The sequence below is a fragment of the Dipodomys merriami genome, unplaced genomic scaffold, assembly GCF_024711535.1.
Source record: "Dipodomys merriami isolate MVZ:Mamm:240054 unplaced genomic scaffold, mDipMer1.0.p SCAF_17, whole genome shotgun sequence".
NCBI classification, from domain to species: domain Eukaryota; kingdom Metazoa; phylum Chordata; class Mammalia; order Rodentia; family Heteromyidae; genus Dipodomys; species Dipodomys merriami.
Genome location: NW_027203048.1, coordinates 11828571 through 11850629, shown reverse-complemented (window position 1 = coordinate 11850629; position 22059 = coordinate 11828571). Strand labels below are relative to the sequence as shown.

The following is a 22059-nucleotide window of genomic DNA, read 5'->3' as shown; positions in this document are numbered from 1 at the left end:
TCCCACACCCAGAATGAAGAGCACTGAGGCAGAAAGGGCTCTGATCCCAGCACCCGGCACCCTTAGCTTCATTTTTGAGGTTCCTGTGGGTGCAATCAAACACATACCTGCAATCTTCCTAAGAGGGCATATACTGCCATTACTTTGCCCACATTCTTTCCTCCCATAGCTCAAAACCTACTTGATTTCCATCCAATTTTGTACTGGCTTGAAAAACATCAGGGAATTGGCTCATAGATGAGGACACAGTTGTTACTTCCTTATTTGTAAATTATCACACACAACACGGGATTGGCTTGGATGTGAGGTAGAGCAAGATCATGCTACCAGAGATATTTCCAGAGCCTCTATCTGCTCCAGACAGATACAAACTAACCTAGAATCAGAAACCCAGTCATTCTTCACTTGACACCTTGGCATATAATAGAATCATATCAAGCACGCATGTCATGCTGAAACAGCCCCAAAGATACAGAGGGTCCAGGCCCTAATGCCCACATGTCCCTGACACTGCTCAGAAAGTCGGTGCCCATCTTCTGACCTGAACCAGAAGTCCCGTTTACCACCTTTCAGAATGCTGTAAGACTCTTAAGTTCCGCACAATATCTTCTTCTTGAGAAATCTTCTGGTAGGAAGATTTCTTTCATCATTCTTGACCATGGGCTGCTAGTTCACTGGCTTATTTGGTAAATTTGGTTAGTGCAGAAGAAAAACCTGAAAGTGTTGGCAGTTGTTTCAGAACGCCAAGCATTTATGGAAGGTTGGTTCCCACTGGGGAAGTCAATGACCATCCACCGGGAAACAGGTTTTCTTCTGCAAAATGAGCAGCACCTAGGTCAATGCAGAATTGTGACAGGTGAAATTAAAGCATCAGAGGAAATGCTTAGAACAATAAAATAGTGCTTTGCTTTTATGATGACAGTAATCTCCGTGCATGTAGGTTTTTTGTAGGTCATTTGGCCTGGGCTACTAGAATCACAGATAGCTTGTCTGGCACCAGTGGGGAGGGGGAAGGGGTGGATTTGTGGGGCTTTCTTTGTGGAGACAAGTTGCAAATTCACATGATTCCTCCGCTCAAGAGTTGAAATGGATCAGAAGAGATCATTGAGTTCACCTAACCCTTCTCACCCCCATTTTACAAACAAGGACACTGAAATTTAAGAAAGTCAATGCTTGGCCCAGGATCATTCAGCTAAGAAGCGAACGAATAGGACTCCTTTGAAATAGATGTTTTCCCTCCAGGTCCACAGATAATAAACCTGAAGCCCAAGGACATAGATCAAGTAATAGAGGAGCTAAGGTTAGAGGCTGTTAGAGCCTGTTAGCTAAGGTTAGAGCTCTGTTACCAATTGCCATCCAACTTGGGTCATGCTGTATTATTTGCAAATAAATGCTTAGAGAGGAGAGGTCCCTGGGAAATGTAAAGTCTATAAGAAAGAAGCTAACAGAGAATCTGTGGGTCATGGTCATAATCCTAGCTATTCAGGAGGTTGAGATCCAAGGATGAGTGGTTAAAGCCAGCCCATACAGAAAAGTCCATGAAACTCTCCCTCCTTTTTATTTTATTCATTTATTTATTTTTGCCTTTCAACAAGGCAGTTTATAAGTACAATGTAGCCTTTTTATGGATGTCACGTCTCTTAGCATTCTCATGCATCCCTCCCAACTGACCTTTTCCCTCACTTTTCTCAATTTTGGAATATATACACTGAATGTTGACTGTACTTCTCCCCCACATGTTTTCTCTCATATCTGGAAGCCCCAGTCTTGGTTTATAAATATATAAGTAAATACTTTGGGTGGTATGCAAGTGTATACACATGTATTCACTGAAATACAGTAGCACCAGGGGAGAATTCAAACAGTGTAATTCCTTAGAAAGGCAAGGTCATTGTTCAACAAAATAAATACCATGAGACTTATTCTCCACTTAAGATACCATAAAGCTGGAAGTGGAGCTGTGGTTCAAATAGTAGAGCACCAGCCTTGAGTGAACAAGCTCAGGGACAATGCCTAAGCCCTAATTTTAATCTCCAGTACCAACACACACACACACACACACACACACACACACACACACACACACACACACACACACACACACACACACACACACACACAGAGAGAATATAAGAAAGGCCTCAGCCTCTCCGATTTGAATGCTCTTGGTTTCTAAGCCCTGCCACAAAAGCAAAGCTGCTGTTGATTCTCCTTCCTAGATACATCTGTAGATTTGCTTTCTCTGCCTCTTTCCAGGCTCGTTCCTCCTCCTCAACACCTCAGCTGACTCCAAGCACACCATCCTGAGTCCATGGATGAGGAGTAGCAGTGAGCGCTGCACACTGGCTGTCTCTGTACACAGGCACCTGCAGCCTTCTGGGAGGTACGTCGCTCAGCTACTGCCTCATAACGAGGCTGGAAGGGAGATTCTCCTGGAGCCCAGTCCGGGAAAGCATGGGTAAGTCCTATCTCATAGCCAACTCGATTTTGTTATTTGGCTTTTGGTTTTTTAAAAAAAAAGCCATTTCTGTGACATCTATTTAAAACTCATAATTGTCCTTTCATGAATAGCTCCAGATTAAACTGTAAAGGTTAGCATTCCCCGAGGAATGACTCAGGCATTCCCCTGACCACCCTGGCTGGAGGTCCTTCCAGAAGGCCAGTGGACCAGCTGTCAGAGTGGACACTTAGTGTGTGAATATTAAGGCTTATTCATTTCCAAAAGTCCAGATGGAGCCAAGAAGAAAACTGCTAAAGGCAATGTTAAACAGCTGAAATTAAAATAATTTAATATGCTGGAAATGAGGGTTTTACCAGAAGAACTTGGACAGAAAGGAAAAGGATAAAACTTGGTGGATCACCCACACAGGTCCTGAGGGAGCGTGGGCCCCCAGAACAGAAGTAGCGATAGATACACACCAGTGTTAACGCAGTGGAGACTGGAATGGGGTCTTGTTCTAGATCCTCTGAGACACGCCCACCATGGAAGTCATGCTGAGTGCCTACAACAGTGGATCTGCGAAGCTCTCTGTAAATGTCACTTGAGTGCTCAGCTACCATTAAGCCTCCACAAAGGGGTGACATTGCTAAGCAAACTTGAACTGGGACCTCTGCCTGCCTTCACTAAACCTCATTTCATTATACAAACACCATCCTGAGGCCCCAACTTGAAGGAGATCTTAGGTTTGATTACTCTTTAGTTAAGAAGGAGGGAATCTTTCTTTATGACACATTGACAGGAGGAAGACCTCAGGGTTTGGATCAATGCTTTACCTTGACTTCCTTCTGAGGAAATACCTCTTCCCAGGAATCCTGCCACTTCTTAAGACCATAAACTGCTTCAATCCCAGCAGGATGACATCTTGGTACCAGGAAGGATGCTGTCCCAATACCTAAACTCATAGTCACCTTCTACATGCTGAAATACCTCCTTGAGCCGGTGGGGAGGGTCCCAGACATGACGAGGCTCTCACTGCATTCTCCAGCAATCACCAGTGTCAGATGTCTAGTCTGTTTGGAACGAGCTATCCTCTGGTCCCAGTCCTTCCCCTTTCCCTTCCCTTTCCATTATAAAACATAAGAAGTATGGCTACTCATCTGTGGGCAGAGTGGTGGTGGCCTTGGCCATGTTGTCATCCTTAGGCATGCACTGTTTTTGTTGATCTATGTTCTCCAAATTCCCTCTCCATCCAGCTTGGCAACGACCAGGGAGCTTGGAGCTACTGAATCTTTAGGCAATGGATGAGTCCATGATGGCATTAGTTGGGTGAAGTGGGCACTCGCTTATGTCACAGGGGTTGAGTTAGAGCTTGTCTGAAAAGTGGGCTGAGAATACCCAGAAGGAGGGTGCCAGAGAGAGGTCAGCAGGTGCCTGTGCACCTGCATTGCGGTCACGAAGTTGACAGTCAGGGATGTGCCAAGGGCTTCCTCACGCTTCTATTCTTGTGAAGTCCCATTCAACAGACAAGAAAACTGAGGCAGAAAAAGGAAATAGAAAGTGGCATGGCCCAAATCAGATTCCAGATCTCCCCTCTCCTGGCTTGTGTTCTTTTCCAGGAAAGCCAGAGACTGCTGAGAAGCAGGAATTCAAGAGTAAAGGGAGTAGAGAGAGGGATGAAAAGAGAAAAAGGGAAGATGTAAATATCTGGCAAGAGAGAGATGATGGAGGTTCTTTGTTGCTTAGGGACAAATAATCCTGGAACTATGCAATGCTAGTGCCTTCAGTGGCAAGGATGGGGGACTCCTCACCTAGAGGCTGTAATGGCCACGAGGCTCAAGTTCCACCTCTCCTCCCTCCACACACACTGTCCAAAGTGTCTTCTTCTTAAAGCAGCTCTTTCCTCACCAGAAGGGCTGGACTGCCCTCTCAAGGAGGTGAATTGAGGAAGGTACGGAGAAGAATTGTTCTGGGACAACTCATGTGACTCAGGGCTGCCCCTGAGTCTTCAAAGATTTGGTCTCAGGCCCAGGCTCTGGGAATCTCAGGTATGGAGTTTTTCCCTCACTCTGGAAGAGCCATCTTGGAGTTTAGCAGTGAGCTGGAACCATCCTGAAGTAAAATTAAAGATGCCTGCACAGATTTCCCACTTCTAACTTAGTCAATGGGGTAAAGGCAGAAGGTGGCAGTAGGGGAACCCTGGTCTCCTGTGTGTCTTAGCAAGCTACCAGATGTGTCATCCTTGCCCAGCAACTCAGAGATGTGGAGTTTTGTAGTTGGATCAGAGTATCAACCTGACACTTGAGGCAGAACAATTCTTTGGCAGGGGTGGTTGGGGAGGGGTTGGGCACAGTCCTATGCATTTTTATGACATCTCCGGCCTCTACTCAGTAGATGTCAGTAGCACCTCCCCCGCCTCCCCCCATCTGGCCATCAGAAGCATTTCCATACTTTTCCATATGTCACTTAAGGGGCAAAATACCCTATATTGAGAACCACTGTGTTAAATGGGCTATTTTAGAGTTGGGAGAAACTATGAGATCTACTGGGTTCATCCTCCTCAATTTAAAGATAAACTAGCTGAGCCCAGGTGGGGACAGGGCTTGCCACATGTCACATTACAATTTTCACATGTGGTAGGTGTGTAGAGTCCTATACTCAAGAGTAGGTGTTAATTGCTGTAATAGGTCCTCAATTACAAAGATATATAAGGCCCTGTCTCTGACCTTGAGCAATAATAGCTATTGATAGCATTTACTTGAGCACTTCCTAAATATGCTAGGTTGTTGTTGCTGTGAACCTTAAATGCATTTTTTAATCATTTACCACTCATAACAGCATAATGCACTAGGTTATTATCTTTTTTTTCAGGTTAAAAAAAAAAAAAAAAAAACCTCAATGAGGTCAAATAACCTACCCCAAGGTCGCAAGCTAGACAAGTTGGTGATAACCTGAACCTAGCCAGTCAGACTTCAGAACATTTGTATTCTTTGCTATGAGGGCTCAGTTAGGCCACAGCAGGCAAGCAAAGGAATTCACAACAAAGGGCTATGAATGAGAAGCTCTGAATTTAAATCCCAGCTCACCATTCAGTCTTCAGCTCAATAACCAATCATCTAATTTGTTAGGACCAAAATGGCACAAGGAACACAAAAGATCAGTCTCTCTCCCAAGAATGTTTTATGAGTGAACTCTGTGGCTTCTGCTAAATCCCATTTCCTCTCAAACCTCAGTTTCCCCAACTGTAAAGTAGGAACAGGGCTGTTCACCCTGCCCTCAACCAGGGTATAATAGAGAATGGAAGGATCTGGTATCCTGACATCATTGCCAATGTAAGGGTGGGTTACTTAACATCCTAATTTGCTTTGTTCTACTCAGAGTTTGCAATCACAAGCGACCGAGATTCATCTGCTTTCTGGTTATGGGGTCACTACCAATCTCCAGAATCTAGTGGTGTCCCTTGCTGAACGCTCCCTCCCTTTAACGTCAGAGATGAGCTCAGTGACAGCTCAGAGCAGCAAAGGGGACACAGAGATATCCTGATGATGTTGACCGTGATGCTTACAAGTGGGTCTGGCTTCCTCTCATATCAGGAGATGATGGTTAAGGGACCCGCAGTTGGAAAACAATACCCGGTGTTTGCAGTCACCAGGGAGGAAGTTATAATAATAAAGTCGGCTGGGGAGAGCCTGACTCAGAGGAGTGGGATGAGGAATGACAAGTCAATGCCACCGAATCCCTGGAAACCCCTGAGTCGTGAGCATGTGGTGGTAGTTCTGGGAGCAGCCGCTCCTCTCAAGCAGGGAGAAGGTAGGTAGGGGCTCATGGCAGCTGCTCCCTTGCTTGTCACCCACGGCGTGGCAGGGTGTGTGAAGTCTGATGAATTGCACAGCGTGAGCAGTCGTGTCTGCCAAGCAGCCTGACTTCCACAGAGGTCTCTCAGGTGACAGACAGATGAATGCCCAGCCTGCCCATCTCTCTAGCCAAAATGACCACAAGAGCAAAGGATCAGAGAACGCAGAGCTATTAAATAGCCCAGGCCTGGCTGGCTCCAGAATCAAATAGGCATAAGATATCTTAGCTAGCAGTGAGTGCTCCCAGAGTCCCCATGAGTTGAATAAATATGATGATACCTATTTAATATGGTGAGTTGTGAAATAGCATAAGGAAAATGGCTCGCATTGTGCCTGAATGTATTAGATACTTAATAAATGCTAGTTGCTTTCCTGCTTATACATTCATTTCACAGCTGTGGATGGAGTGTCTGGCCTCTAATAGGTGCCACAGATGACATAGCCAAAGAAGACAGGGTGATGGCTTTCAAGGAACATCCAGTCCATTAAGGAAGACACAAGTCAAATAGCAGTAGCTGTTTTAGAGCGATATTAAGATGCTGAGCTGATATCATTGGGCGACAGAACCAGCACAGGCAGCCTCGCTTTGCTCCTGCCCGGTGCCACCCGTGCACTGTGCTCTGTGTCTAGAAAGATTGATGTGGCAACGATTGGCTATGTGCAGCCAATGCCCTCCTAGTTATAGGCACAAGCTTAAGGGCTGGTGGGGTTCTGAGTTGTAGGAGAGACTCTCCAGGGCTTCATTCCAGACATACAGCTCAAGTCATCCTGCCTCTCCAGAGCACACAGTTTTCTTCTGCAGCCCTGGGTATCTGGGGACGTTATTATGTGTGACCAGAACTGCACAGTGTGTGGAGGGAACAATTGGGCCCGGAGGGGATACAAGTTGCCAATCAGTTGAATTACTAATACTTGAAAAGATGGTTTAAATCTAAAGGATTTGGTGGTACTCGGGCTAGCAAAGCTGTCAGGGACATTTCACAGCGTGAACATGCTCATTTCATAGAGCCTGGGAGAGAAGGGAGATTCTCCTTTTTGCAAAGCCTTGCCTTTCTGCAGGATCTTAGCTCTAGACCCTAAAGATAAAGTTTGAGTTTAGTGTTCCAACTCACCCCCATTGATTTCCTGTGACCAAATCAAACCTGGTCTGCATTCATCTCCTTCCATGCCGGCACTCAGGAACCCTCCCATGTTCTCTCTTGTCTCTTGTCTGAATAACTACAACAGGACATCCTCGCCTTCACTGCCCTTAGATGAGAATCTATAAGCACCTGCTCCAAGCAGAGAAAAATCTAGGTCCAGTCTGGGTTACAAACTGTTACTGTTTGTTAAACCAGTCATTTCTGACATAAGAGTTTACTATTAAGACTGGTAACAATGCTAATAGAGGGTGTCCCTAAGTAATGTAATTCAGAGATTGATTTGTGGGCCTGAGGATGGCCAGTCCCAGCCCTGATCCCTCCTGATTTACAGTGTGATTATGAACACCACAGTCTTTGTGCCCACAGCATCTCACCTGTACACTGTGTCCCTGTCCATCTTGCATGGCCAGTGGCCTCTTCTTCAGATGCCACTCGGGCCTGGGAGCAGCAGGCAATCATTCCCTCCACCTCTCTGCTGTCTGAGCCATAGAAACTTGTCACTCCAGCACATAGAATGCTGGCTTTTCCTGTAAGTAGACAGGACTGGTCTCAGCAGTCTGAGTGAGGAATGATAGTCTCCTGGTTAGGCACAAGTAGAAAATGCCACAAGGCATTTGTTAAAAACAAAAACAAAAACAAAAAACCCTGATTTCTTTTCCCAAGCTAGGCTGGGGTTTTAACTTTGGACCTCCTAGGGCAATGTCGCAAGTCTGGCCAGGTGCAGGGAAATCAGAGCTTGTGGCATTCAGCATCTAGCCCAAAGTTTTTCTCAAATTCCGCTTGCATGATAAGCGGGATCAGGAATTTTTTTTTAAAAAGGTGATCATTTATTGAAACTGATGCCCTTGAGTGGCAGTGTCACAATGATTTAATTTCAGGCCCAGTTTTTTTTTTTCTCTCACTTTCAAAGTCATTTGTGGTGTCAGCTGCTTGCTCTCTCTCTCTCTCTCTCCCCTTGGTCTGAATAACACACTAATAAATATACAATAAGGGCTTTAATGTCTGGGTGATTTACACTAAAAAGAGAGAGCCATTCAAAGGCTTTAAAGATAATTTTTAAAAGCCTTAAACTTGACATACAGGCTTGTCACAGGCAGATTTTACCCCTGGACAGGTGATCATGACACTTGAGGCTCTAAGTTTTCTTGGAGGCAACATTTCACATATAGTTGGGTTTGGGTGAATCTCTGACTTGCTGTGAGCCTCCTCTTTCTTGACTTGCAAAATGGTAACAATTATGTAATCTCATGGGATCTTTGTGAGGATTAAATTTGAGACCTTGCAGAGCAGATAGTAAAGTTGTTCCTATCATCGTAATTGTCACATTAAGGGGCCCAGGGCTTCTCTTCCTCCAGGATATGGGAGATCTAAGATACGAGTTTCATGCTCTTCATTCTTGGAATGTCCACCTGTGTTTTTTAAGATGGACCCCCAATATATCAGTCCTACTGATTCTCCTTGGATTTAGCACATTTCTCAGCATGTTGAGCAGTAATATTAAAGTTGCTTCAGAAATGTTGGACTTCTCTGAAGGAAGTAGGCCGTTGGTATTCTCATGCGATAGCTCAAGCTCCAGTCATACAAATTAGAACCACACCGTTTACAGAATTCATGACTGAGTCTCATCCCAAGTCATTCTGATTTTATTCATTTTGGGATTGAACATAAGCATAAGTATTTTTAGCAAGCTGTGCAGGGATTCTGGTGTACATCAAAAATTAAGAATCATGGCTAACAACTCAGCTTGAAGTGGTTGATCACATAAGCTTGTAGCTTTATATAACCATTTAACTAAACATTAAGGAGAAAAGTGAGGAAGAAAGCTTGGAGATGTGGGATGCATTTATTATAGTATGGATAGTTATTTTTCTCCTACTTACATATGGACAGACTATGACAGGACTATCGGACTGTGGTATATGCAGTTCCCCAATCTGGGACAGCTTGGGTATGTACAAGGTTATGTATGTGACCAGTGTTCCATGGTGAATATTCTCACAAATTCTCCTCTATAATTCTGACTCACAGAGGACTTTCAAAGGCATAGAGACTGAAAAGAATACAGAATAGACAAGATAGAAGCCAGACCTTTTAGAGTTATAGGAAATCTCTGCTTGTCTTTCTGTCCATCCAGCCATCCATTCAACCATCTATTCATCCATTCACCACTCCATCCATCCTCTTCAGACTTAAGAGTGTCCTGTGCTGACATTCATCTAGGCTCCAGGGAAACAGCAGAGACACAACTCCCCTTTTTCTTTGTTCTCAGAGACATGTTATGTGGCAAATATCTCTTCAGTGCTGGTAAGTGTTCCAATACATCACATCCATTGACTTATTTTGTCTTCTCTGTCATCTGCATCCTCCTTTGACAGATGAGTAAACTGAATTCAGAGAGGGTCAGTGATTTATCTATAGTCATGGGCACACCAGGGAGTACAGATTCTTGAGATTCATTTTCTTTTCTCCTGTCATTGCTCCAAGAGGACCTTGAAGTTAAACCCTGCTACCAGGCCTGGCTCTGCTGACAGCCAGGAAAAAGCTTTTCTCATGGGGACATGTCTACTTATAGGCCACCAGTCCTGATCTTGGAATTTTTTTTTCTTTTTATTTTTTTATTGTGAAAATACTGTACAGAGGGGTTACAATTATATAGGCAAGATAATGAGTACATTTCTTATCAAGCATTGTAGCCTCCTCCTTTGTTTCCCCTTCCCATCCCATCCTCCCCCCCATCACCCCAACCCTCCTTCCCCCCCCCCACCAAAGTTGTAAAGTTCGTTTTTGACATAATGACTTGTAGGTCTCATTGTTGTAATGGTTCCACCTGTATCCCTATTTAAACGATTTGTTTTTTCCCTTCCCCTCCCCAAATTATAACAACATCAAGTACAGTAAAAGCAGGGGTTATACCGTGGGGGAGGGACATACAAAGCAACAAAGAAATAATCTTATAAATGTGTTAGAAACAATCGCATGAAAGAAAAAAAATTTGAGTACATATCTTAGGGTTCATTTCCCTAACATCAATTTATCTGACCTTTTCTGCTTGACTCAGACATATACTAGTTATTGCAAATAAGGGAAACCATGGGACCTATGTTTCTTTGGGCTTGGCTTACTTCACTTAATATAATTTTTTCCAAGTCTTTCTATTTCCTAACAAATGGGGCAGTGTCATTCTTTGATCTTGGAAATTTTGACTTTTTGTACTATTTTTAATCCCCCCAATATGCAGCATAATGTCTAGCACACAGTAGGCATTCTACAGTAGGTGAGAGGCTTGTAGTTAAGGTAGTTAAGGTAGTTCTGTGATATAACTCTTCTGCTTGCTGGGAAAGCTATCACTTGATCTATAGCCTCAGGTTTTTGTTTTTTGTTTTTTGTCCTCTTGATTTGTTTCCTAGACAGGGTCTTATGCTTTTACCTTGAGTCAGCCTCAGACTGTAATCTTTCAACCTCCACCTTCTGTGCAGCCAGGATTACAAGCAAACCACTGATGATGCAAGTCTTCAAGTCTTCATTCGTGTTTGTGTATTGGTGTGTTGGTATGTGCATGTGTACCTCTGTGTGTGTGTGTGTGTGTGTGTGTGTGTGTGTGTGTGTGTGTGTGTGTGTGCGTGCGCAAGTACTTGTGCTTGAATTCAAGTTCTTACTTGGCCTTTTGCTCATAACTGGCACCCTACCCCCTGATCCACATCTCCACTTCTGGCTTTTTTTGGGGGGGGGGTCCAGTCGTGGGGCCTGAACTCTGGGCCTGGGTGCTGTCCCTCAGCTCTTCAGCTCAAGGCTAGCGCTCTACCACTTGAGCCACAGCACCACTTCTGGCTTTTTTCTTTTTGCTTATGTGGTGCTGAGGAATCAAACCCAGGGCCTCAAGCATGCAAGGCAAGTGCTCTACCACTGAGCCACCTTCCCAGCCCCCCACTTCTGGCTTTTTGCTGATTAATTGGAGATAAAAGTCTCATGGATTTGTCTTCCTAGGCTGGCTTGGAACGGTGATCCTGGGATCTCAGCCTCCTAAGTAGGTAGGATTATAGGAATGAACACCGGGAGCCTGGCTGACGCAAGTCTTTTTAAACTTAAGCTTTGAGTCTAAATAATAAAGCTCATAGAAGAGCGTCCAATCATGGGAAAGATAAAACGTCTTTTCTCTCTGCCCCAGGATAGATGTGTAATCCTCCCAGGGCCTCGGGAAGCAGCTGTCAGAGTGCACCTCAACTGTGAAGGTTGCCACTAAGTACAAAGGACAATTCCTTTCCTGGCAGGTAGAACTTTTACTCACGATTGCTTTCATTGATGGGTGTCAAGAAAAAAAAATAAAAAATAAAATAAATGAAAAGACCATCAGCTTCTGCCAGTTTTGACCTTCCAGATTTGACAACCGAAGGCTTGTAGTAGTAGGACTGTCTTGAGCTGGTTGCTTTTGTTTCCTTACTCTGCCCTGGATATTTGATAGATTGAACACCAGGAGGATGAGAGAATTGTGAATACCTGTAACCCCTTGGCTTGTCAGAGTGGCATCTTAGCAAAAATCTCATAATGATAAATATCCGCTGTTATAAAGGAGAAGTCAAAATACCTAGAAAGTCACTTTTCATCTCAGATGAGTTATCAAGGCTCACCATTTCCTAGAGAGAAAGGAGATACTAAAGTAGAGATAATTTAGATGATAGACCGCCAGGGTAGAGACATTCTGTCATTCTTTCATTGATGCGCTCTATCAGCAAACACTAAGGAGCCTTCCTTGGTCCCAGCTGTTGCTAGGACCGTGGTGGCTTTTCCTGCTTTCAGCTGGCTCCTAGTGAGGTTTAGAATTGGACAGTGACAGGTGGGGAGAAAGAACTTTGGTGACTGTTGTATATGTCACAGAACACTGGTGACTGTCAGGTAAGATGGCCCAAAGTGGAGAATTTGAGTAGGCTCTGAATCAAATGGGGACAGGTGACAAGAGGAGAAAGAGGGAGAAAGTGGGCAGGGAGTGTTAAGAAATAATTATATGTATGTATGCAAATATCACAGTGAAAACCTTTTGTATAATTAATTTATGATAATAAACATGCTTTTCAAGTTATTGGTGCTGGTGGCTCACGCCTGTAATTCTAGCTACTCAGAAGGCTGAGATCTGAAGATCAAGGTTCAAAGCCAGTCTGGGGAAGAAAAATCGATGTGACTCTTATCTTCAATTAACTAGCTTTTAAAAAGCTGGAAATCGATCTATAGCTAAAATGGTAGAGAGATAGCCTTGAGCAAAAATGCTAAAGGAGAGCATCCTGATCCAGAGTTCAAGTCCCAGTGCCGGCACCAAACCTATATGAGAAAAAGATCTTCCATACAACCTGAGAAAGCGGGTGATGTGATGAATGAGGGCTGTAAAATATTCAATGCTTTGGGTTTGTTACCCACAAACCTCCCATCCCACCCCATTCTTTCTGGTCCCCTACCTCACCTCTTAGAATTTATATTCTTTTTTTTTTGGGGGGTGGGGGTCCAGTCGTGGGGCCTGAACTCTGGGCCTGGGCGCTGTCCCTCAGCTCTTCAGCTCAAAGCTAGCACTCTACCACTTGAGCCACAGCGCCACTTCCGGCTTTTTTTCTTATGTGGTGCTGAGGAATCGAACCCAGGGCCTCAGGCATGCACTGCAAGCACTCTATCCCTGAGCCACCTTCTCAACCCAGAATTTATATTCTTAGCCAAGCACCAGTGGCTCATGCCTGTAATTCTCACTACTCAGGAGGCTGGGATCTGAGCACAGTTCAAAGCCAGTCCAGGCAAGGAAGTCCTTGAGACTTATCTCCAGTTACCCACTGAAGAGCTAGAAGTGGAGTTGTGGCTCAAATGGAAGAGCACTAGCCATGAGGAAAAAAATAAAATAAAAATGCTCCGGGATAAAGCCCAGGCCCTGAGTTGCAGCCTCAGGACCAGCACACACAGAAGAAGAAAATTTATATCATTTCACATGCATTTGCTGGTTTGTGTGGCAATAAAACCCATCCCCTGCCCACAATGGCACTCTCCAAAAATCAAAGTCCTTCCTCCGACCTCATATCACTACTGTTTTTGCTTGGAGACAATATCTCCATAACAAAAGCTCAAAAGACCTCTCTTGGATCCAAGCACTGCCCTCACTCTCTCTTTCTCTGCTGCTATTTTTCCCTCAATGAGGAGTCTGAGGTCCTGTGGATCATGTTCAAGTAGATTTCACTGCACTTTTTGTTGTGGTTGGCTCAGATTCTACAAGTTTCCTGTTGCCTTTTCTGTCCTCTTTGAACAGAGTTGAGTAAGTAGCTGAAGTGGGTTATTCTTTATTGACTCCTCCACTAATTTTTTTTTAACTGCAAAGACCCATATGCATTTTTAATGTAGTCCAAAATCTCCTCTTTCAAAGTACCCTTTTAAGGTTTCCAAACTAGAATCAGATACTGGTGCTAAGACAGTCACTACCCAGTTATTGGCATATACCTCTTGATAATCCCTAGAGGCCCAGAGTAGGCCCATCAGTCCCTAAGTGTCCACACAGAGTCTAGGCATAGGATGAGGCTGCTGGCTGAGGAGGGACTCAGCTTCCTTCTTACAGTCCCCTTCATTTGCATAAGGACAGTAAGAATGAGGAAGAGGAAGAGTTCCTTGGTATGCACTTTCTGGGGCCACACATTGTTCTTAATCTCTTACATTAGGGAAGCTGAGGCTCAGTGTGGTTAACTAACATACTCAGAGTCATGCAGCTAGTGAGAAGACTGAATTTGAACCTAGACAGTCCAATTCCATAGTTCATAACACCTATGGGTCTCCCTATTAACAGCTGATAATAATAAAAATTGTTCTTAGTCATTATTATTCTGTGTGTGTGTGTGTGTGTGTGTGTGTGCGCGCGTGTGTGCACATGCCAGCCTAGTGCTCTCATTTGGCTTTTTCACTCAAGGCTGGCAATCTAGGACTTAACCACTCTTTCACTTCCAGCTTTTTGGTAGTTAATTGGAGGTGAGAATCTCACGGACTTTTCTTCTTGGGCTGGCTTCAAACTGTAACCCTCTGTTCTCAGCCTGCTAAGTTTCTAGGATTATAGACATGAGCTACTAACTCCTGGAAATCCTTATTCTTAATGATTTCCTGTGGTATAAATGTAATCTTTCCCATTCAAAACAAAGGACAAAATTCCAAGGCCTTGTCCCACAGAAGCCCATTCTGGAGAAAGATCAATCTGGGACTAGGAACTAGCCAACGTGCCTTAGCTTGTGCCTGAAGACCATAGACTCCCTCTAGTAACCTATCAGGTTTCTGCTCACCTGTCCCTGAAGGTCCCCCTGTATCCAGCACCTCTTACTTTCAGACACCAAGCCTCTGTGCCAGAGCTGGCTGATGGAATCACAAGCTCTTTCAGTCACAGTGGAAAAAGTCCTGACAACCAGTGTCCAACAACTCAAGAGGAAAGGACCACCATGCATGCACAATAGCCTAGCAATACTTGGCATTCACTACTAGCCCCTTAGCAAACCTATGTGCAGCTTATTACCTAGCCTGCTTCTGAGCTTTCTTTTCTCTGTTTTGTTTATAGTACCATACGCACATGCATTGCTAAGTGTCTTTCTTTTGCAGAAATGTGTGCTCTTATGGTTCAGAGCCTTAGTTAAAAGCTGTAGCAACTGTGAGGTTCCAAATATAAAAGGCTTCACGAAGTCACATACAGTATTGGTGTAATGTCTATTCCTGGGAGAATTTTCCATCACTGAGCTCAGTGAATGAGTATTCCCACTGCTTTCAAATTACTGATGGTTTTCTTTCTGCCAGTGGGTAAGCCTTATGGCAGCAAGAAAGGAGAGAACCTATAGGACATGAGAGATGCTACTGTGTGTTTTCCTGCGACCTTTCACCCAAGGACATAGGCTCTGGAGATTCTGGGTCATCCTGCACCTTGTTGCTCAAGTACCTGGTGCAAATGGGATCTAGGCTAAGCTGTGAACTGTGCTGTTCCCTTCTTGATCCCAGGTCTTGACTCAAATTTGCAGTTGCTTAGGACCAGTGCAGGGAGAGACCAGAGGGGGTCTGTGCTGTTCATTCTGTAGAAAACGCTCTGAAGTCCTTGAGAATAACCTCAGTGACTCCTCCTGGGCTATAGGAATCTCCAAATAGAGCAAAGCAAGGCCTTGATGAGAGAGCTGGCAGGTGAATATGAACCACTGTCCAACACAGGATCCTATCCAAGCTCCTCATCATTATGGATCACAAAGCCCAGGCTGGTCATCCTTCTCTTCTGCTGGGCTCAACCTGTCTCTTTGGACTTGGTTTGTTCATATCATATTACTCACAATTGTTGAGGTGAAGCAAGATGGTTCAAGCCCTCTTGATCACTGAGAACAATCACCTTCTTGCCTTGACTTGTCAAGAAAATGTTCCTGAACTCCTCTCCCACAAAGCCTCCCCTAAGATATCAGATTCAGAGTTGATTATGTAATGCTTTGCATGAACATTTATCGCTTGTTCCACAGCTGTATTAGAGTTCTCACAGTGCCTGGCCCCATTTGTTCCTTTATATATCTCTCACACCAATTAGATTCCCCTTGAAAATGATGGGCATTATTTATCATCATACCCCCAGCGCTTTGCACAGTGCTTGACTCACAGTATGTGTTCAGAAAATGCTTATTAAATGAACAAATTCCTAAATTAATTGGACCAAAAGCACTTTGAAAATAAGAGATTCTGCTCTGGGTTGGGGGGAAGGCTGGAGACAGCACTTGACCAAAAATTCCATCTCTGTGTTTCATAGCATCTCATTTCCTTCCTTGTTAGATCCAGTGACCCTCCTCAGATTTCATCATCATCTCTGTGGCCCTGACCATTCGACCCTGACAAGCAAGTTCTGACCTAAATCAGTTCCCCTGTTCTTGGATAAACTTTCCTCCGTGCCTTTGAGTTCCTCCAACGTCCTGTGTATTTCCTTCCCTCCACTCAACACTGCTATTTGTATCCTCTACATAGTCCTTTTCATTAGTTTACTAGTCTTTCCATCACACTTAACACTCCTATTGAGTGGTTTATTTTTTTCCAGGCATAATAGGATGAATTCCAATTGCATTCTTTCCTACGATTCCTTAAATTTTCCCTCCATTATTTAGTTTTCTCTGTCAGGACTAAAATTTCTCCCTGGTTATATGAAATATTAATCAGTATTCTATAGGATGTTTACCTGCTGACCTTGGATGACTCCCCTGGCTAGAGTCCTCTAGCTTTCCTCTCAGTGGCTTCTTGGTCACGAGCCTCTTACTTCCCACTGGGCAATCCTTTCAGTAAACTCAGATAGTTTTCACTTCTAGAAATCTTTATTTGTCTATCAACTTTCTTGAGTGACCTGTATACCCCATGTCTGACTGAAGGATGGTCTCTGGAGATTGGACAGCCAGTAAATTCTTCATAGATGAAATACAACCCAATGTAGCAATTGGCAAAGCCAGAGTCCAGATGGAAATAAAGCCCCTACACCACCGTATGTCCATGGCCCCATGTCCTTGACCTTCTTCTGTGGCTGCTTCTCCAATTTCACATGACTTTTTATGGATAAAAGGCATAGTCCAGCTAGCAGAGCTTGAAAATCATTTCCATCCTAGAAGCACAAAAGAACCTTAAAAGTAATCAAATTTAACCCTTCTAGCCTTATTCTGAACCAATGTGAGAACCTCTTCCAAAGCTGGCCCCAACCAATGCAAGATGCTCACCATCTTGCAAAATGGATTACGCACTGTAGCTTGGCTTCAGTGCCTTAGAACTTTATAATGGTACCTTGGCTGTATACAGCTGGAAAGGTATTGAGTGCCTCTAAGGAAATATTCAATATCTGAAGTGCTTCATCAATAAAATGGGAATAGTAGCTCCTGCCTCATAGAATGTGTATAGGGACATCACTTTGACAATGGTAGCCAATGCGTATTGAGTGTTCACCCTCTTCTCCATATGATTGCATCTAATTGCACAATTTTCCTATGAAGTAGTATTATAATAATATGCACATCAACCATGTAGAATAATGTCAGCACTCAATATATGTTAATTCCTTCTCCTATTTCACCATTATCTAATCGATCCTATATTTGTTTTCTGGAGTCACAACAAGTCCATTTCTCTTAACAAGGCAATGTTAAGCCCTTGGAGGAGAGTTTTCATCTCCTAACTTATTTTTTTTCCCCTATCTAAAACTGCAGCATAGTTTCTAGGGCCCTAGTCTTCAGATAGGATCATAGTAACAGAGATGCCAGGAGATCTGTTCACCAATGACCTGGAGCTTCTATTCTTTGAGGCATCGTATGACTGGTTCACTCATTCACTAGCTGCCCCTGGACCTTGAATCCCAGCCACTCTAACATTGGCACCATTAGAAAACAGGGATGTGGCTAGAACATGTCACAACAAACCACTTCTTAGACTATTTGTATCTTTTTCTTCCATGGAAGAATCTTCAAAATTCTCTTGCAAAGCAAAGAAGGCCTTTGTGTTGTTGTTGTTATTGTTGTTGGCTATTGATATGTCTGGTTCAAAAAGAAATTTAGTTCTGGCCCCAGCTTTCACGTCATCTTGCTTTGTTTGTCATCTCTGTCGCCCGCCAGCTTCGCCCCTTTGTTCCTCTAATTGCCAGAGACATTTTTATACTGAGAAAATTACATCAGGCTCACTGCAAAATGAATCAATTTGGGAAGAGTATGCGCTGCACTGTTGTCTTAAGTGTGCATTAACATTTAGATGCGTTATTTAAAACAGGCCTGGGGTTGGTGCCAGTGAGGCAGCCTCACGACTATTCTGACTCATGCTCTGCTGCTGGACTTTACAGAAGGGACTGGGGAACCCGCCACCCATCGTCAGCCCTGTGTATTCTCCCTCTCTCCAAGAAGCGCTTGAACTAGGTGAGGTCTTTGAAGAGCTCACTTCTGGAGATTTGATTGACAAACCGAGTTTGATTTAAAGGTCTCAGAGTGAAATGAAAGCTGGCAAAAGAGGAGACAAAGGGAAAGAGATGCTCTCACTGTACATCGTGCACACACCACATGAAATCCAGGCTTAAGCACAGATCACGCAGTCAGAAGTCTTTAGAGACAAAACAAAGCATACACAAAGATGCAGAAGGCACTGGCCCAATCTTTCTAGTTTAAAAATTAAACAATGCTTTGGATAGAACTAGTGAAGAAGCCCAGCTATAATCCAGATCATCAGGTGGTGATTCAATGAGCTAATTTTCTTTTTCTTTCTTTGTTTCTTTCCTTCTTTCTTCCTTTCTGTCATCAGGAGAATCCGATAATGTCTCCATTAATAGCATGAGGTTTAAAAATTGGAGAGTGGCAACACCAGGACAAGTGCCTGATTTATGCGTTTTCAATCACCTGGGCTCATGGCCTAAACTGGTAATGGATTCCATCCATCAAAAAATTATTCTACCTGGCATCTTGGTTTCCGAAGAAATCTGGATGGCCTCATAGAGAATTGGTGGAATGATTTAATGTGTGTGAAAGCTCTTAGCACAGTGCTTCAGTAAAAGCTGGTAGAATCTATTCAGTCTATTTTAATTAGATGCTCACACTATCATGATCCATTAGATACATAAGAGAAATCAAATATTGGTGGTCTAATAAAACCCCCCACAGCCCTGACATGTACAATTGTCAGGCATCTTCTCTGGATGATCAGTTTGAACCTTCTTATCTCCCAATGTTCCTTTCCTTTAGGGGCCTACAAGCCTTTGTAAACAACTGCCCCAGGCTGGTAAAAGCTCACCAGTCATATACATCTGTGTCCATTTCTCACACTAGTGACTTGATACATTTTTCATTTTGGTGTCCCCGAAGTCCAAAACAGTGCCTGATGCAATCATTCCATAAGTGATTATTGGTTGAATAATATTGGTTGAATAATATTAACACTTGAAAATTCAAAAACAGTGTCCTACTGGTTTGTGAGTAAAGATATCCTGGCAAGCCTGATGCCACAAGACCTCAGGCCAGATGCAGAAAGCAAGACATAGTCCCTCACCAATGGCTCACATCTATAATCCTGGCTACTCAGGAAGCTGACATGTGAAGATGAATGTCTGGACAGGAAAGTCCAGGAAACAATTATCTCTATTTAACAACAACAAAAAGCCACAAGTAGAGCTATGGCTCAAGTGGTAGAGCTCTAGCCTTGAGTGAAAAATCTAAGAGGCAGAGCCCAGGCCCTCAGTTCAAGCCCCACGATAGGCACAAAAACTTAAGTAACAATGACCACTGTTACCTTATTTATATAGTACTTATAAGTACTTATAGCACTTTGCTTGCCACAGATTGTTTTGAAGGCCTTTACTTAATCTTCTCAGTAGTTCTATGAGGTAACCATCATTTTATTCCCATTTGATAGATGAGAAAATGAACTGACTTAGTCACTCAGCTAGTAATGAACAGAGCTGGAATTTGGGCCCACAGGAGTCTCACCCTAGAACTTATGACCCCTGAACTAAATGATATGACCTCTCCCAAAGAGACATGAGCAGGTACCCTCATCCCAAGCAGGGGACATCACAGTCACCACAGGTGACAGCCCAAGTGGACAGGAGCAAACAGTAATAAGACAAGACTGGCTCCTCTCTCTCTATGTCCCAGCTGAAATAGCATCTCCCCACCTACCCACTGCCTGCTTCATTTGGCTACCACCAGGGCCCAGGAGGGAGAATTCTGTGCTGCATGTCTGAGCAAACTGGTCAGAGCAAGTGAGATGTTTCCTGTCCAGTTCTGCATCTTGAGGACACATATTGAAGAACAGAAGTCAGAATCTGACCTTTACGTCAACTCCATCCCCAGCAGTGCTTGGCAGAAGAGTTGTTTTGTTTTGTTCACAATTGAATAACAAGCTACTCAGAGGAGGGGTGCATACAGAATGCGTGATTGGATAAACTGAGATGATATGGAAATGACCAAATCCATACACATGCTACTCCTTCACAGTGATGTGTGGAGCTCCAGCCGAACATGGCCCCAGGCCCCAGAGGTCTCAGTACCTGAGCCCTTCTTCAAATCACTACACCCTACACCTCACAGCCCCACTGAGCCAAGCCTGGCCTGACCTTTCACAGCTACACAAATGGGACCTCCAATCTCCACACTAACAGTGACAAATACTCTTTTACAATTAGCTTGTGAAAATATTTTCCCCTGATTGAATTTTGCCCTCTAGCCTGTGGCTTTTACTACCTGTAGTTAATTGCTTTTCGATAGGAAGAGACTCCATGATGATCTGAGATTCAGTGGCATCCTCATCATTGGTGTGAATGTATTTTACCATGTGCTTCTAAAACTGGCTTGAAGTTGGTTTTGTTGAAAGCAATGTAAGTCCCACTCATCTTGCTGGAATGGATCATCTGTTTGCATGATTGGAGAAAGATGTGTAGATTCGTAGTTCAGAAAAAAAAAAAGCCAACAAATGAAAAACCTCAGGATTCTATGTTGAGCCCTTGCCTTAGGCAGCTCTTACCCCATGTTTCACCCCCATCTCTCTTTCCCATTACATTCAGGGTTGCTCTTTCCTCTGTCTTCATGCATTCATTCATTTGTTTGTGAGTCAAGTGTTTCTTTCAATAAATGTTCCTCTATATGCTCAGACAATCAGGCTGGCCGGTTGAAATGGAGTTGAGAATGAGTAGAAAAGGTCCCTGGTCTTTGTCCTCATAAAGCTTGCCTGGTGGCTCAGTGGTAGAGCTCTTGCCTTGCATGCATGAGGTCCTGGGTTCAATTCCTCAGCACCACATAAGCAAAAAGAAAAAAAGCCGGAAGTGGCGCTGTGGCTCAAGTGGTAGAGCGCTACCCTTGAGCTGAAGAGCTGAGGGACAGCACCCAGGCCTAGAGTTCAGGCCCCATGACCAGACACAAAAAAAAAAAAAAAAAAGAAAGAAAGAAATGGACAGTATAGTTACCCGGATTGTTACAGGATTCCTAGAGTGTTACAGGCCTCCATGTGGTCTTATAAAAGAGGTCTTCCCCAAGGAAATGGCACCTGGACCTGAAGACCCAGTGGGAGGAACAAGTGGCAAGAAGTTCTAGAAGGGATAGTGGCATATGAGGACCCAAAGGGAGGGTAAGAGGCCATCTTTGAGGAAATTAAGGACAACGAGCCACTGTTGAAGAGCAGAGAGGACTATTTTGAAAGATAGCCGGGGATGAAGATAGGCAGAAGACTGACCACAAACATTTAAGACCAAAATATATATCTTAGATCTGGCACTGGTAGCTCACATCTATAATCCTAACTACTCAGGAGTCAGAGATCTGAGGATTGTAATTTGAAGCCAAACCAGGCCAGAAAGCCTGTGAGACCCTTATCTCCAATTAACCAGCAAAACAAACTATAAGTAGAGGTGTAGCTCAAGTGTAGAGCATCCTTCTTGAGCTAAGAAGCTAAGTGAGAGCACAAGGCCTTGAATTCAAGCCCAAGTACTGGCATTATTGGCAGGAGCGCGCGCGCACGCACACACACACACACACACACACACACACACACACACACACACTCCTTAGCTTCAGAGTCAAGCTCAATCCTGGATAGGACTTTGAGTGAGTTGGAACTAGGATAGGTGTGGGTTTACAAATATCAGATGTTTACCAAAGCCCAGAGAAAG

The 22059-nt window shown here is 43.9% G+C and overlaps 1 protein-coding gene across 1 annotated transcript in view; it reads left to right on the top strand.

Moving 5' to 3' along the window:
- Window positions 1–22059, top strand: part of Alk (ALK receptor tyrosine kinase) — a 713950-nt gene that overhangs the window by 376474 nt on the left and 315417 nt on the right. The window contains exon 4 of the mRNA XM_070025303.1: window positions 2257–2458. Within this exon, the coding sequence (XP_069881404.1) occupies window positions 2257–2458 (202 nt within the window). The remainder of the gene's footprint in view (window positions 1–2256; window positions 2459–22059) is intronic.